At 40.5% G+C, this 15,809-nt stretch overlaps 1 protein-coding gene across 1 annotated transcript in view; it reads right to left on the bottom strand.

The window, feature by feature from the left end:
• Positions 1-636: 636 nt before the first annotated feature.
• Positions 637-15,809, bottom strand: part of ctnnbip1 (catenin, beta interacting protein 1) — a 28,242-nt gene continuing 13,069 nt past the window's right edge. Inside the window, exons 2-4 of the mRNA XM_058410784.1 lie at positions 15,043-15,160; positions 14,809-14,899; positions 637-2,786 (exon numbers count right to left, since the gene is read on the bottom strand). Coding sequence (XP_058266767.1) covers positions 2,728-2,786; positions 14,809-14,899; positions 15,043-15,138 — 246 coding nt within the window. The 5' untranslated portion in view covers positions 15,139-15,160 and the 3' untranslated portion in view covers positions 637-2,727. The remainder of the gene's footprint in view (positions 2,787-14,808; positions 14,900-15,042; positions 15,161-15,809) is intronic.

Genomic DNA, 15,809 nt, shown 5'->3' with positions numbered 1-15,809 from the left:
CGGGAACACCTCACAAGAGTTACAGTTTTGGAGATGCCCTGATCCAGTTGTCTAGCCATCACAATTTGGCCCTTGTCAAACTGTCTCAAATCCTTACACTTGCCCATTTTTCCTGCTTCTAACACATCAACTTTGAGGACAAAATGTTGACTTGCTGCCTAATATATCCCACCCACTAACAGGTGCCATGATGAGGAGATCATCAATGTCATTCAATTCACCTCTCACTGCTCATAATATTATGCCTGATCGTTGTATAGTGACGTTTTCTATAAGCAGATGTTTGTTATAGACGGAGACTCCCATAATGTCATTGTTGATTATTTTCCTATAACAGCATGACCCCAAGGTTGTTTTGTAGTATCCGCTACCATCTTTCATTATTGCAGCTTAAAAAGAAACCAAAAGAGATGCACCAAAAAAGGATAAAAATATGTTTGTCTGCTGCTTCTTCTTCTTATTATTATTATTATCTGCTGAGCACAGCTCTAAAGCTCTAGGGCCTTGTCCTTGTGTCTGCAGCATCTTTTAGTCCTCCACTCTGCAAGAAGGCCACGTGAGTCTGTAACAGACCTGCTCTAAATGCTCTAAAGTCCCCCCCCTTCTCCCAAGAATGAAACACTGCACACAACTGCTAGCCTTAACTCCTTTAATGGATCAGCTTTTGGAAGCATTAAAGTCGAAGGACATGGAAGCAGCCATTTAGAAAAACAAAACAAAACAAAACAACCTAATGTAACCATCACAAATCATCCAGCACAATCGACTTTAAGGTGAAACGAACCGAACGGCAGAAATGAAGGCAAATCTGGTCTGACATGACGGCGAGAAAAAAAACGTTAAAATAAGAAACCCGAGAGATATCTCTATAGGGGCTTTAACTTAACCGGGAGAACCAAAGTTCTTCATTAGATACGTGAGTTCTACATGCACTTCAAAAAGCTTTTATCCTTTAAGAACAAAAAAAAAAGAAAAAAATGCATAGAAAACAGTAAACACAATTATAAAGACATCCTCGTTACTGGTGATACAGTTACAGGGGAAAAACAAATAAGTGTGTGAGCCTGTAGATGTAAACTCGGAGGAGATCGGGTTAAGGACTTATTGCCAACAGGATACGAGACGCGCGTTGAAGGAAAGGACTAGCTTCCACAAATATCAAAAATATCCATCAATGTTTGTTGTGGCAAAGACTTCGAGTTCTACGTGAACGTACACCATAAAAGTTCGGCATGCGTCGTTTCAAATACACCACGTTACAGTCACGCAAGATAACACGGTAATTTTTTATTTATCGTCTATGCACATTAAATACTGATGATCTTATTTAAAAAGGACAAAAGATGGAAAGAATGTATTTTTAAAAAGTTTTTTAAAATCGTAAGTAATTTCAGTGTAGAAGTAAAAAATAATAATAATAATAATAATAATAATAATAATAATAATAATAAATGCTTGGAGACTGGTTAGAAAGATTCCCTTTTTTTTTTTTTTTAACGACGAGACATTATAACCTGAAGAAATAAATGGTTATGAATGAACACTCAGGTGGAAATCTATAGGATGTCCCATAATAAAAATAAAAAAATCGAAACAAAAGGGTGGACATGATGAACAACTTTGTTTGGAGCATATGGGACACCCTATAATTTCATTAGGATTGTCAGTTATCCCTAAGGAGGATTTACAACAGAGCCCAACCCCCCCCCCATCACAAAAGTTCCACGTATAACCCTTTTTTTTTATAAGAAGCGTAAAAACCCTGAAATAAGCGACGATGTGAAGAGAGCACACTGATCTGATAGTGTTATTGCAAACTGCTGAATGAACTTTAAACGGGTTACTGATCACGTCCAGTTTGAAGAAAAAAAAATAAAAATAAATAAGGACCCGAGACATTCATTAGATACGTTACAAAAAAATTCATTCTACAATAAAAGACAGTTGGCACAATTTGTTCACTAGTATTTTTTGTCGTCCTTACGATTAAAAAACGGTTAGGAAATTTCACATTGATCCAAAGATGATATTACTAAAAATGAGTCTTATACAGCTGTATGTGGAAAAAAAAGAAAACATATGTGGGTCTCAAACACACACACACACACACACACACACAGCATGTCCTTTATGATGTAGTGCAGTAGCATCCTCAACATCATGCACAATAACGTGATGAGATAATGATGAGGATTATAATCTGGTAGAACGTTTCACACACACACACACACACACAATTTCAATGACCTCTACAGCACCCCACACACAAAGACACACACACCTGAAAACAACCCCGTTTAAGTCCCTTTATCTCCATTCATCCCAGCTTTGCTCTTGGTTTGACCAGACAAATGAAGCTCTTGGTCCATTCAGCCACACACACTTAAACACACACACACACACACACTTTCACACAGAAAACTATGGCCTGAAGCATGATGCAAAAAAAAAAAAGAAGAAGAAAAAAAGAAAAAGTTAAAAATAAAAAAAGGTCACTCGGTCTGACTCATGTGTCAGCCTGCTGTGCTGAAGGCTCCGGGCCGCTGGAACTCGGCTGCTGGAGTGACGCTTAGTGTGAGGAAGAGGAGGGAATGAGGAAGAGTGACGGGTGAAGGACAGACTTGCTCCTCTCCCATCCTTCTCACTCTCAATCCGTCTCTTTCTCTCTCTCCGCCACTCTGCAGGCTCAGGGTCAGATGGAGTGAGGAGCTGCTGCGGGGTCAGAGGTCACTGCCTCCTGTCCTCCGTCTCTGATCTGGAGAAGGCCATCACCACGTCCTCCGCACCTGACACACAGACACACACACATACCTGGCAGTTAGAGAGGTGACTCTTTTGAAAGAACTAACAGCACATACTCTCTCTCTTTCACACACACAGCTGGTGAATAAGAAGGTGACACTCCTAAAATAACTGTCAAGGGCGAATCTCTCTCACACACACACAGAAAAAAAAAAACACAGAAAGACACAAAGACAAAGAGTCATGCAGACACTTGCAAAATCCACACACACACACTCACTCAAGCACACACACACACACTCACTCAGGCAAACACACACACACAAAGAGAGACAAAGAGTCACGCAGACACTTGCAAAACACACACACACACTTTAGCTAAGAGATGCAGTTGTTTATTTGCATGAAATGTAGAACAGTGTAAGAAGGTGGTTACTCTGCACACACTAACTTTCATAAAGCTCAGGTGGAAATAAAGCAACACCCAAGCTCCTGCTGTTCTTCAGCATTTTTCACAGATATAACTGCCGCGGGTGTATAAAGAGGAGTGTGAAAACAGAACACCTGTTTCAAACATGAGCACACTCCACCGCTGGAGAAGATCATCAGCTAATAAACAGCAATAACCGCAACACACTGCACTTACTGACAGTTATCAAACCTGCCATCCACAACAGAGTTAATAAACCAGAGTGAGAACTGTATCAATGTCATTTAGTGCAAAAGTTTGCATCTCCTTACAAGGACATAGCAGAAGGACAGAGAAATTGCAACAACAAGACGACGGGTAGAGTTTATAGATGTTTAGTCATCGGTCAAATTTTCAAACTCTCCTAGCATTGTGCTTTCTGAATGCTATATAAATATTCTAATAATCTGATCCCTACCCCACCTCCGGGCTTTTTCATATCATATCCTCTCAACAGCTTTTGCAGACTTCCAGTTATAATATCCGGCCCACTTGTAGCCCACTCCCCTGCACATTCCTCCAAACCTACTCTCTCTGATAGATCTGTTCAGCTCTGCCACATGCTTATGGTTTACAGGGATTTGAATATACACCTATCAGGCATAACATTATGACCACCTGCCTAATATTGTGTTGGTCCCCCTTTGGCTGCCAAAACAGCCCTGACCCATCATGCACTGTGTATTCTGACACCTTTCTATCAAAACCAGCATTAACGTCTTCAGCAATTTGAACAGTAGCTCATCTGTTGGATCGGATCACACGGGCCAGCCTTTGCTCTCTACATGCATCAATGAGCCTTGGCCACCCAGTTCACCACTGTTCCTTTCTTGGACCACTCTTAATAGATACTGACCACTGCAGACCGGGAACACCCCACAAGAGCTGCAGTTTTGGAGATGCTCTGATCCAGTGATCTAGCCATCACAATTTGACCCTTTATCAAACTCGCTCAAATCCTTACGCTCCCCCATTTTTCCTGCTTCTAACACATCAACTTTGAGGACAAAATGTTCACTTGCTGCCTCATATATCCCACCCACTAACAGGTGCCATGATGAGGAGATAATCAGTGTTATTCACTTCACCTCTCACTGCTCATAATGTTATGCCTGATTTGTATATATGTGGTAGATCAATTGTATAACATTTTAAATTTACCCTCAGTACAGTATAGGTATGTTTTCATAAGCATAACTGCAATAAAAAAAAATCAATTTCAATTTGATGGAGTTTGACATTTCTGGGAACATCGGTCCTTTCCAACTTCTCCATTATCAATTCCTCCTTTTCCGGGTATGCACAGGTCAGCCAGATCTCATACAGATCTACAGTCCCAGGATTATTTAATTTTATTTAATTTAAAATTTTAGTTTAGTTTCCTCTAGGCTTTTTATTAAACTACATGATCTACAATATATGTTGCTGGTCTCTATCAGAAAATAGCATTTAACCCAGATGATATAAACACTTTGGACAGGTCCATCCATCAACAAGCGCATAAAGAAAGATCCGTTCAGCTCATACTGCTACAACACAGGGGCATCTATAGCAATTCTGCACTAAGGACATGCGATTGAAAACTAAAAACCCGCACGGTGAAATTCCATCTCCGTCAACGAGGTATTGAAACATCCATTTTTACTTCTTGATCTGAAGCCTGCTTGTTAAAAGATCATGAAGCACTTGTGATTTCAGTCAGGTATCAGGCCAGACTTACAGAGGTGAGCGCTAATCAATTCAAATCCCACATCACAGATTCAGTCGAGTCTCAGACAACAAACTCAGACTGGCAGCCTGGCAACAGGATTTGTGCTTCCAGCTGTTCAAAGAGAAACAACAATTTCATCAAATAATCAGCACAAATTTGAAACACCACTTGAGCTCCTGAATGTTATTCTAGACAGTGTGCAGGTCTGAAGGTTAAGAAGCATGTTCGGTTATGGGAGAAAAGTGCTCTCATATACTTGGCGATTTCCACCAAAAGCTGTTTGCTGAAGCGGATTTGTCTTCGTCAGCAGCTCGATAAAGCGGCTGCGACGGGTGCCAAGTCTGAAAAAGCTGACCCAAAACACTCTCTGTTCCAGTAAGAAAAGTGCTGCTGCCAAAAGAGATTCAATAACCTGAATTTTGGCCAAAAAAAATAAAGAAATTACCTCACTGGACATGAAAACCCATGATTGCGTTCTAATTAGGTCAACGGTGGTCTTGTGGGTGTGCAATCTGCATAAAATCCGTCCTTTGGGAATAAACGTCTACAGGTACTTGGTCCAATTTTGATGCTTTTAATATGAAGTAGATGGTCATATGCGTTGGTCTGATTTATAATTGTATCATGTGCAGGAAGGAGAATGTGGAGTAGAAAAGCACAAGGTGTGTACACCTTACATGGAGATAACTTCTGTTAAAGTTATCCAGAAATGGAAAATTTGCATTATTTTTCCTTTGTATTTATTGCCCAATTAGATCCCCTGCCAAATCCTAAATCCCGCCCACCAGTCAAATCCACCGATCATATTATACCTTCCAACAGAAATGGTGAAGGCTTCTTCAGAGATGCATAAATGAATTTATTTATTTGCTGCTCATGCTGTGTCACAGGCCAGTCTAACACTCAGGGGGAGTAAGCCATCTGCCTTCTTCCACATACATCACCCATGATTTTCTAGGGTCTCTGTGATCACAGCCTATATGGCTCCTCTGGGTCCCAGCCATGGTTGTGGTACTGTTGGGATTCATTCTCCAGATGATAGGGTGAACACTTTTCTGTTCCACCTGCTTTGAATATGAAGTTGATATTCATAATCCTGGAAAAACTCGCTTTGGTCTGATCTTCTGCACCCTTCTGAACTTCTGATCACAGGGCAGCACAACACATTTAGAGGAAAGCGCCATTGACCCACTTCTGTATACATGAGCTCACAGTCTCCAGCTGTTAATTGAAGTCACTGTGACGGGGAAGACAGTAACGCAACACCTCCCCACTCCCACTTCCCACCCAGAGAGCATAGATGGATGTGGCATCATTGGAATTCAAAGTCACAATCAGTCAATGATAGGACTAGTGCTATTCTCCTGCACCACTCAGGAACTTAGTATTTATTAAAGGCTGGATACAGGCGGTCAGAAATAAAAAAATAAAAAAAAGGAAATCTTAGGGAAGCTAAAACTACAGATGGATGGAACACATTTCTGAAAAAAATTGAGTTAATGTTCATCCAGATGAATGTGATCCGAAAAGAAATGAATCACTACCAGAAGCTAATTATTATTTTGCAAAATTGTGCCCTTTTCACTTTCAAGTTAATTGGTTTTTTTAACATATTCCCAAGGTTCTCCTACATCACCCCATTGCTGCGTTCCCTCTACTGGCTCCCTGCAGCCAACAACTCCAGATTTCAAACACAGATGCTTGCTTGTTTACAAAGCCAAATACAACCAAATACCTACCTGTAGGAACTATGTACCTTATTCCTACATTTTCCCACAAGACAGACATGAAACAAGACTTTTTTACTGGCACCAAGAGCTTCTGACTGTCTGAGTCACTGGCTGGCTTCAAGCAATCACTGAAGACCTACCTCTTCACCAAGCGCAGGGATGTCGATCAAGTATAATTAAATTTAAGGCCATGTCCAGACAACTCTTAGAGCACTCCCAGTAAATATAGCTGGCCACAGTGTTTAATCACATTTCCTTCTTGTTTTCTCGGTTCCACACTCAGATATTTAACAAAGCACTCAATTTAGGCATCATACAGACTTTAAATATTTTACACCACACCAAAAAGGACATATTGGATGTAATGGTGATATTTGCATACCCTGTACCCATGATGGGATTAAATAAATGAAATTAATGGTATAAAATAACCAACATCTGTCATGCTAAACATTATAATTTGTTATTTGACAAGCTCAGACAGGCTTTATGGAAAAGAAGGCTTTGAACTGATAATCTCTCTACTCTTATGCAGCTAGACAGATTACAAGCCACCTTTTAAGTGCTGCTTCTGAGAGAAAACCTGCCTTTATTTCTCTGCACTTCTTCTATAAAAAGAACACTGGTAACACTGCCTGGTTTGATGGATCTAATTATGTGCACAGAAAGAAGTAGGGCACACTGTATCAAACACACAAGCACCCACCGGACTGTGGATGGTTGCACACATGTTCCAGGGGGTGGAGGTCTGTTCCTCCGAGGTCGGCATGGCACAGTTAGTGCTTGGCACAGAATGATAGGATTGGCTGTCTGCTCAGCCCAAATCACAGGGAATCATTAGAACGTCTCTCTACATGACCCAAGCCTAATAAGCAGGGATGCAGGCAGAGGAGGGTCCTTTTATGTCTGTTCACCCTGTCTTTCATCCCTCCATTCCATTCAGATCACACAGAGATCCCTTATGAGGTATGACAGCGCTCGGTTCATCGGCCAGAATCATCTTTGCCTAAGACCTTCGTTAGCGTTCTTGGAGTTAACTTCAAAAGAAATGGCACCCTATAAAAGAAGGAAGGGTTAGTTTGTGCCTGTTGTAGCTGATGCACTACACAGGCTGAGCTGCATTACTGGACGATTTGGCACGCATCACTTGTAGGAGGTGCACTTTCACCTTTCCGTTTTCAGCTCTGCCGTTCAGGGAGATTTGTGGGCGTCAAAAATCTAAATCAGAGAGCGTGCTTGGTAATTTAATGTGTGATTGGCGTTCATGCATAACATACACATATCAGTTCTGAGAAGATCGGTGTAATGGAAACTTCTTTAGTTTAAGTTTGGCCTGCAAAAATATTTACACAACTTTAATAAATAATCGAAATGACTAAAAGGACGCACACAATTCACCAGCATAGCCATAGACACTTTTTAAACATCCCAATCCAAATCCATGCGCAATATGTGCAGCTCCACGATTCTAGGAAGGTTTTCCATTAGATTTTGGAGTGTGGCTATGTGGATTTCTGCCAATTTATCCACCAGAGCATTAGTGAGGTCAGGGGTGAGGAGGCCTGTGTTCCAATTCATCCCAAAGGTGTTCATTAGCCTTGAGGTCAGGTCTCTCGAGTTCTTTCCCTCCAAAACTTGGCAAACCATGTCTTCATGGAGCTTGTTTTGTGCACATGGGTATTGTCATCCTGGATCATGTTTGGGTCTCTTCATTCCAGTCATGCTATGGCATCCTTTTCAAACTGTGGCATCAATGTGGGGAAGAGCTATGTGAGAGGGGTCAGAAGCACACGTATTTTTGATATATAGCATAGCACCTTGAATATGGACTGATACTTTCATGTAAACTAAACCTAAGAGATAATTACCAGGATCAGTTCATCAGTTATCAAATCATCACCTTGATTTATAAAAATAGAAAGGTTTGACCCTGCTACCTGGTACACTCACTATTACTCTATTTATAGCTCAGTACTGATCCACTGGTGATGTAATAAAGCAACAATTCAGACACGTGTTTAATCTTTCGGTTCGTAGGCAATCCCAGCATCTTATTCGTATGTGTGAATCCCACATTGATGTGATCAGTGTGTCTTGGGCTCTACATCAGAAACTCTAGTTTGGTTGGTTCTGTGATTATTAAGTCTGTCCGCTTCCTCTTTTTCCTCCACAAATTTAAAAGCTTAATATAGGACATAAAGACTTTAAACAGTTCAGATTACTATGCAGCGGAAAAAAATCAATATTTACTGCAAGCTGTAGACAAACACCAAAGGCAGCTGGAATGCTCAGAAAAAAAAAGAAAAGGAGAATTCAAGGACACACCGTACCTCTATCCTCAAGGGATCTGAACCATGCCTGAAAGCATGAAAGGAAAGATCTCTCACATATACTCTAATATAAAGACAGCATTTCCAGAATATAATTAGATCTGACCTCAGTATGCACAGTGAGATTTGTGTTTTTCTTTTCACTACTGAGCTTAAACATGCACTGTAATTTCCTTCTGGAGGGGGAACTGCGTTATCAGATGTAATAAAACACATGCATCACATCTATGCACTTTTATCTCATTTTTATTTGGTTCGTTTACAGGGGGCTTGAGTGATTGCAATTAAAGGGCCTGACATTTTCAACAAGGCAGGTGAAAGACGGGGTGCACTGATGAATCTATAATGAGACCCGCTTTTGTTTTGCATCATCTGGATACATAGAGTTCAGTGAACTTTCATATAACAAGCCCTATGAGGAGCTATGCTGCATCACATCCTATTCACTTTTCTAACTTCCTCATTAGCACCCGAGTAAAACGAGAAAACTTGTGTTTAATTCTGATTCAAAAACTGACTTCAGAAATGTAAATAAATAGGGTCGGGGTGGCGGTAGTAAGGCTGGGGGGTGGCAGTGGTAGGGCTGGAAGTGAGGGAGTGTTCAATTGTAAAACTTCTAATGATTTAGATTGCAGTTTAATTTCCCGTCAATGAAAAATGAGATTTCCATCAGTTAGTGTAGCTTAATGCTGTTGGTCCTGCATCATGATGATTGAGTAACAAAGCTCATGCTTGCACAAGGACTGGAGAGGTCACACACACACACACACACACACAAAGGGGTGTGAAGGGCATGTGAATAAAGCTGTGTGTGCATTGGCTGAGCTTCACTTGTCCATGCCCCTTCCTCTAAAACACGGCGAGTCACAGACGCAGCAGCGAGCGCAGCACGGACGTCAGGGCCCTGCAGAGCTGTTGCCCAGCAACAGCTCCGGATAGGATTGCATCACCACCCGGCAGGTTGCGAACGCCTATGAACAAACAGCTGCTACCTGCTCCATCTATCAGCTCTTTCATTCTCTATCTGCCACCCCTCTCTCAATATAATAATCTATTTATCTGCCTATTATTAGAAGTCTTTCTTTTCATCGGCTTGGTCTGTTTTGCCTCTTTCAACCTCTAGCATACAGTAGCTATTCATTTATAACCCATCATAGTCATCTATGTCTCTTTCATTTCGGTGAACCCAGTTCTTCATAATTCATTATAGCCTATACTTCAACTTATTTAAAGTGGCTATACCGTGGATATGTTTTCACATAGTTCCTAATTATTTAGTCCCACAGACACATCGGCACAATCTGTTCCCTAAAATCAGGTTCATTCACTACAACGCAGCATTGATGACTGGACAGAAATAAGAAACGCAGGGCATTGCTATGGCAGCGGATAGCATCGGTACAGAAAGTGTAGCGCAGCCAGGATTAGACAGCCATTTCAGGAAGCATGCTGGAGTAAGGCGAGGAGTGATAAATCATGCTCAGAGAGTGTGCACAGTCTACAGACAATCTCTCTCTCTCTCTCACACACACACCACCAATATTTAAACATAGTCAAATCAACCAAAAGTGACTTATGACCAAGATCTTAGCAAATTTATGATGAGTTTGACTGATGGATAGAATCATAAGAAGCCAGAACAGCAAATCACTCCATCTCAAACAGCTAATCATTATATTAGCAATGTATTAGGATTAGATCTCGTCATGAGGCAAAGGAGTCTGTGCATGAGCTGCTTTTCAAATCTAAAAAATTGGCAAAACGAACAAAGCTGCATCCATCCTCCAAATCCAGCGAGAACCTAGACTCAATAATCAATCAATCATGATCACAGAATTCCTATATTAATGGTTTTTGTGTAGTCTACATACTGAACAGACCTGCCTGAGGCATAGGATTTAATTTAGTACAGCTACAGTGAACCAGTATAATCTACAAGAGAAGTATTTTCATTTGCTTTCTCCTTTTTGGTTTGTTTTCAGGCTGTTTTCAGGGCAGCATGACTCACTGGTTTAGCTGTGAAAAGTCCCAAGGCCTCCTATTGTGTCCCAGCAGTGTTATTAAAGGAGGGGAATTTAGGATTACGCTGTCTGCGAGGCTTATAAAGACTAGCAGTGACAAGTGAAAGAGGAGCATTTTGACTCTGGCGGGGCAGAACGTTTAGTCTAGCGCAATTATCATAAAACACAATGCATGTATTTTTTTTATTTCTCAGAGTGTGTGGTGCTATGAGGCACTATATTGATAACCACTGTCTGGTAGAGCAGCATGGGCCATGCTGAAAGAGCAGCCACATTGATTTTACACTCGATAAAGCATTGTATGGTATTACACCCTTTAGATATATGTGTGCGTGTGTGTGTGGCGCTGCACGGTGGGCGGGGTGTTTAATGTCTAAAGAGTGAGCGTGACGTGGCTCTCACACCATGTGCCCGTAATTAACACTCCAGCTTGCCTTCAGTCCTAATGAGACCGGCTTCTCTCCTACAGTCACGCGGCTCCATGGAACCCAGTCCACTGGGAGCCCCGCCTCTCATGCGGTCGTCATGGAAACCCCTGCTCTGCTCTGCTCTCCGTTGTTCTTTCCATGAGCCCTAGCAGCCTCGCTAAGCTAACACGCTCATTCCAGAGCCTTTGTGCTTTTCTTTTGCAGAGTGTAGCGGAGCCCCTCGACCACGGTGCCACACCCGCACCTCATTTCAAGCTCTGTCTCTCTCTCTCTCTCTCTCTCTCTCTCTCTCTCTCAGAATAATGAGACATGCCTGAAGTAGACTTAAAACAAAAATGAAGAAAATGTATGAAGATATGCACATATTTGCTTAATATGCTGACCAGCCAACTTATCCCAAAGCTTGCTAATGAGCAGCTTCCAGACCTTCATACATTTTTAACTATCTCGATCCTCTACCCATCATCCTTTGGCTCTAATCTTCTCACCAGTTTAATTCCAAAAAAAAATTCAAGGCTCAAATACCAATTGAAAAAACACAGTGCATAAATTCATTACTCATAGTTATGCTAATTAGGCTTTATGCTAATTATGTGTCTGAGATCTATTTTGCTAGCTCATGTATTTGTAAACAAAGCAATCTGACAGCTTTTGGGATGCAGTCTTCTAGCCAACCTGAGGAACCGTTTTCAGAAAATAGTCTGACAGCTTATCCGATAAATAGCTCCCCAATTTCACACTTGTCACTTTCTGAAAGGATGAAATTGTCTGATACAAAAGGCAAAAGCTGTGGAATGTGGAAATCCTAATTTTCGTCTTGCACTCAATAAAATCTCTTTCATAACTGTTTGTTCACATGAGAGAACAATGGCTGAACAGAGCTGAAAGAGGCATCCCAAGTGGCTTGTCTCTGGAGCCCTGGCCTGTTCTGTACACACACACACTTAACTTTGATCTCAGAATGAACTAGAAGCCTGTACCGAGCTCTCATTAACCAAAGAGACACTGCAAGACGGTAAACGATCTTTAGTCGTTATTAAAGTAATAAACTTTAACACCTATAGCAGACATTAAAATAAGGCAAAAGCATCCAAGCACTAAAACATCAGCTCAAATACTGCAGAGCTCTAACTTCTCTATATATAGATATACGGGAGCAACGTGTATCACCACAAACTGACAGAACGTCAATGTTAATTTTCTGCAGTTTCAAAATATGGACAACTCAACTCGTATAGTCATGCTTTAAACCTCGTTCTTCCTGCACTGAAAATCAATGCAAAGAGACCGTCAGCATCCTGAAGGAAGACTCGGTGCGTCCAGACTCACCTCCGCCATTTTAAGCACTGCTTTTATTTAAAGCAACACGCAGATGGACTTCTTTTAATGCCTGTTCTGTTTGACTAAAAGGATGCAGCCATTACTCCTGACCCTGCAGTGAGCTGGCCTTTCAGCTTCGTTAGTTTATGACTAATAAATGCATTAGCAAGGTGTAAAAATCAGTAATTACGTTGACTGGACATTCATTTCCAATATAACCAATCATTTAATCCAGCAAAAAATGATCAATTCTTGCTGTTTCATAAGCATAACCAACAAAAGGACAGACACTGAGGTGCTTTTGTATGTTTCAAAATAAATACAATATCATGAATGTATTTCTTTTTAAATAAGTAGTGTCCATTTTTCAGTATTTTTTCTATCCTCGGACATTACGTTTAATCTTCTATTGAACTAATCCTCCCTTATTTTTTATTTTTGATGTGTATTACTGTTATTTTCTTATGAATGCAACTACAAATAGTAATCATAATACTAGTAATATATCATTTAACACCAATATTCTTTGTCTTAAATATAAAAAATAAAAAAAGCATATTGTCAATGCACATTTCTCTCCACCTTACTCACTATAGTATATTATTTATGAACAGCTTTCCAAAACAAAACAAAAAATCCCTGCAGCAGGAGTGTAGAACTGTTTACTCTCTTACAGCGATATTCATAATCTTATTGCATAATGCCCCCTAGTGCTAAATAAGGGGAATGACCATGCAAATAAAAAGAAGCTTTTTATTATTTATTTTATTATTGTTAAATTATATTATTATATTATTGTTATATATATATATATATATACACACACATAAAATATAGATTGTAGAAATGTAGTTGTACCACAGTGCTGTTCTGTAATATGATTGGTGTGTGGTGGTGATTAAATTTTCTTTATACCAGAGCATGCTCGAATCTGATTGGTCAGGTTATACATTATCGAAGTATAAGAGGACTTGGAAATAAGTTCCATATGTAACAAACAATATGTTAATTATTACTCATAGGGGTCGGTTTATCGGGTATGACACATGATCTTAGACTAACATGCTGAACAAAGGAAAATAGAATTATGTAATAATAATATAACAGTTGACCTGGTGACGTTTTTTGTTAGGAGACATTTATGGTAGGAGTCTCGGTTGTTGTGCATCGTGCCTCCGACGTGTATTATTTTCATATAACAGTACATCCTGTCCTGTGTTACTCCTTACATAACCACAACTCTGACAGTGCTGGCTGTGAGGCAAATCACAGGTTTTTAATATTAATATGCTGGTTTCTACAGTAACAGCTCATTCAATGGGACTTGCATGGAGGACGGTCCAGATAAAGAGATGTTCGTGCATAGCTGTCAATGTGTTAGGATATCTTTGTTTAAAGAGTGACTGGTTATAGCTATTATAACGCAAGTCAGGGGTGTCCGATCTTATCTGCAACGGGCCGGTAGGTGAAGGTTTTCATTCCAGTCAATCAGGAGCCACACCTGATTCCACCTGTTTAATGAACTGATGTTGGCTTTCAGTAGGCTCAGGTGTGGCTTCTGCTCGGTTGGAATGAAAATCTGCACCCACATCGGCCCTTGTATCACAGAGTGCTGTGATATAAGAGGGAGAAAACACTTTAGGATGTGCTGAAGTAAGAAAATAATTTTTGGCAATGGTTAACAGCATCCTGTTGCTGACTATTTTCTTTAAGAGCATTTTTAATTCCCTTCATAATACTAATGTTAGAATATTGTATTACATTTAATTTAGTATGATTTTAATGGTTATTGCAGTGTCACAGCAGAAATAATCCAGTGTTATAGTAAAAATTGGTGAACTTTCAACAAATTGGTGAAAAAAACTGAACTTCAGTTCAACTATTATTATTTACAAAGCAAACAAATAACGCCTGAAGACACCAAACAAAATTATTACAGTATTCTTGATGTAAACACATCCAAGTATAATAACCGACCGGCATCATTAAACAGCTTTGCTCTACACCCAGACGCAGTGCGAGTGACCAAGGCTAGTTGGTGTGCAGTGAATGCTTACCCTGGTCTATATTGTGCTGCGGCAGCTGGCTCATCTGACTGTGCACCACGCCTGCATAGTTCCGCAGGAACGCTTCCTCACTCGGCGTCAGCTGCAAGAGCAGACACACACAGCCAAGTGAACAAAGTGCCATGAGGAGGATTAATAAGAGATGCTTAGCATCTTTGTGGCGCAAGGAAAATGTGTCTATTTGTTAACTAGGGTGATGTAAAATGCCTTCGAGCTCAAACTTACATTTGATCCCATCTTCTTCAACATGAGGAGCACTCGCACCTTCTGCTGAATGTACATCTCCTCAGGAGACTTGCCAGGGGCCTCCTCCCGGTTCATCCCCCCTGGTCCTGAAGCACCACTGAAATAAAAATAAATAAATAAACAAACAAACAATATTCAAGGGAAAGCCGTGAGGTGTCGATAACCATGGCGGCTTATTATCAGGAATTCTTATCAGATATACAGCATGTTGCGATGCACAAATTTTCAACCATTCCTGACCAGTTGATATTTGGGTGGTGCAACATTCTCAGAACACCATGCTAGTGTACCATTTCAATTTCCCCTACTCTCATCCAACCTGGCTTTTCTGCTAGCTAACAGATCATGTGATACCATCGAGCTGCACAGAGCAACAGTATACTGGTTCAAGCAGGTGTGCATGGGGGTTAATATTTTGCAGATATTCTCTGTAAAAACCAAGCTGCTTAATAATTAATGGCTCCTGAAGATGCTGAGCAAAAAAACCAAAGCCCTTACTATCTAAAAAGTTTCTGAATTCACAGGTCGCCAGGATGAAGATAATACGTGTTATATACTTTCCCCACTCAGCAAATTGCTTTCTGAGGTGTGAATTCATTCACCTTTGGTCTGACCAAAGTGTAGAAAATAATAGCTCCTGGGTGGCACAAAGGAAAAGTGTTGAACTATTGCAGAGAGATCACGAGTTCAAATCCTGACATTTTTTAGAGGGATGCTATACTGTACCTCTCCTGCCAACCCCAGCG

Source organism: Hemibagrus wyckioides, linkage group LG15, assembly GCF_019097595.1.
Source record: "Hemibagrus wyckioides isolate EC202008001 linkage group LG15, SWU_Hwy_1.0, whole genome shotgun sequence".
NCBI lineage: Eukaryota > Metazoa > Chordata > Actinopteri > Siluriformes > Bagridae > Hemibagrus > Hemibagrus wyckioides.
This window is presented reverse-complemented; position numbering and strand designations above follow the sequence as displayed.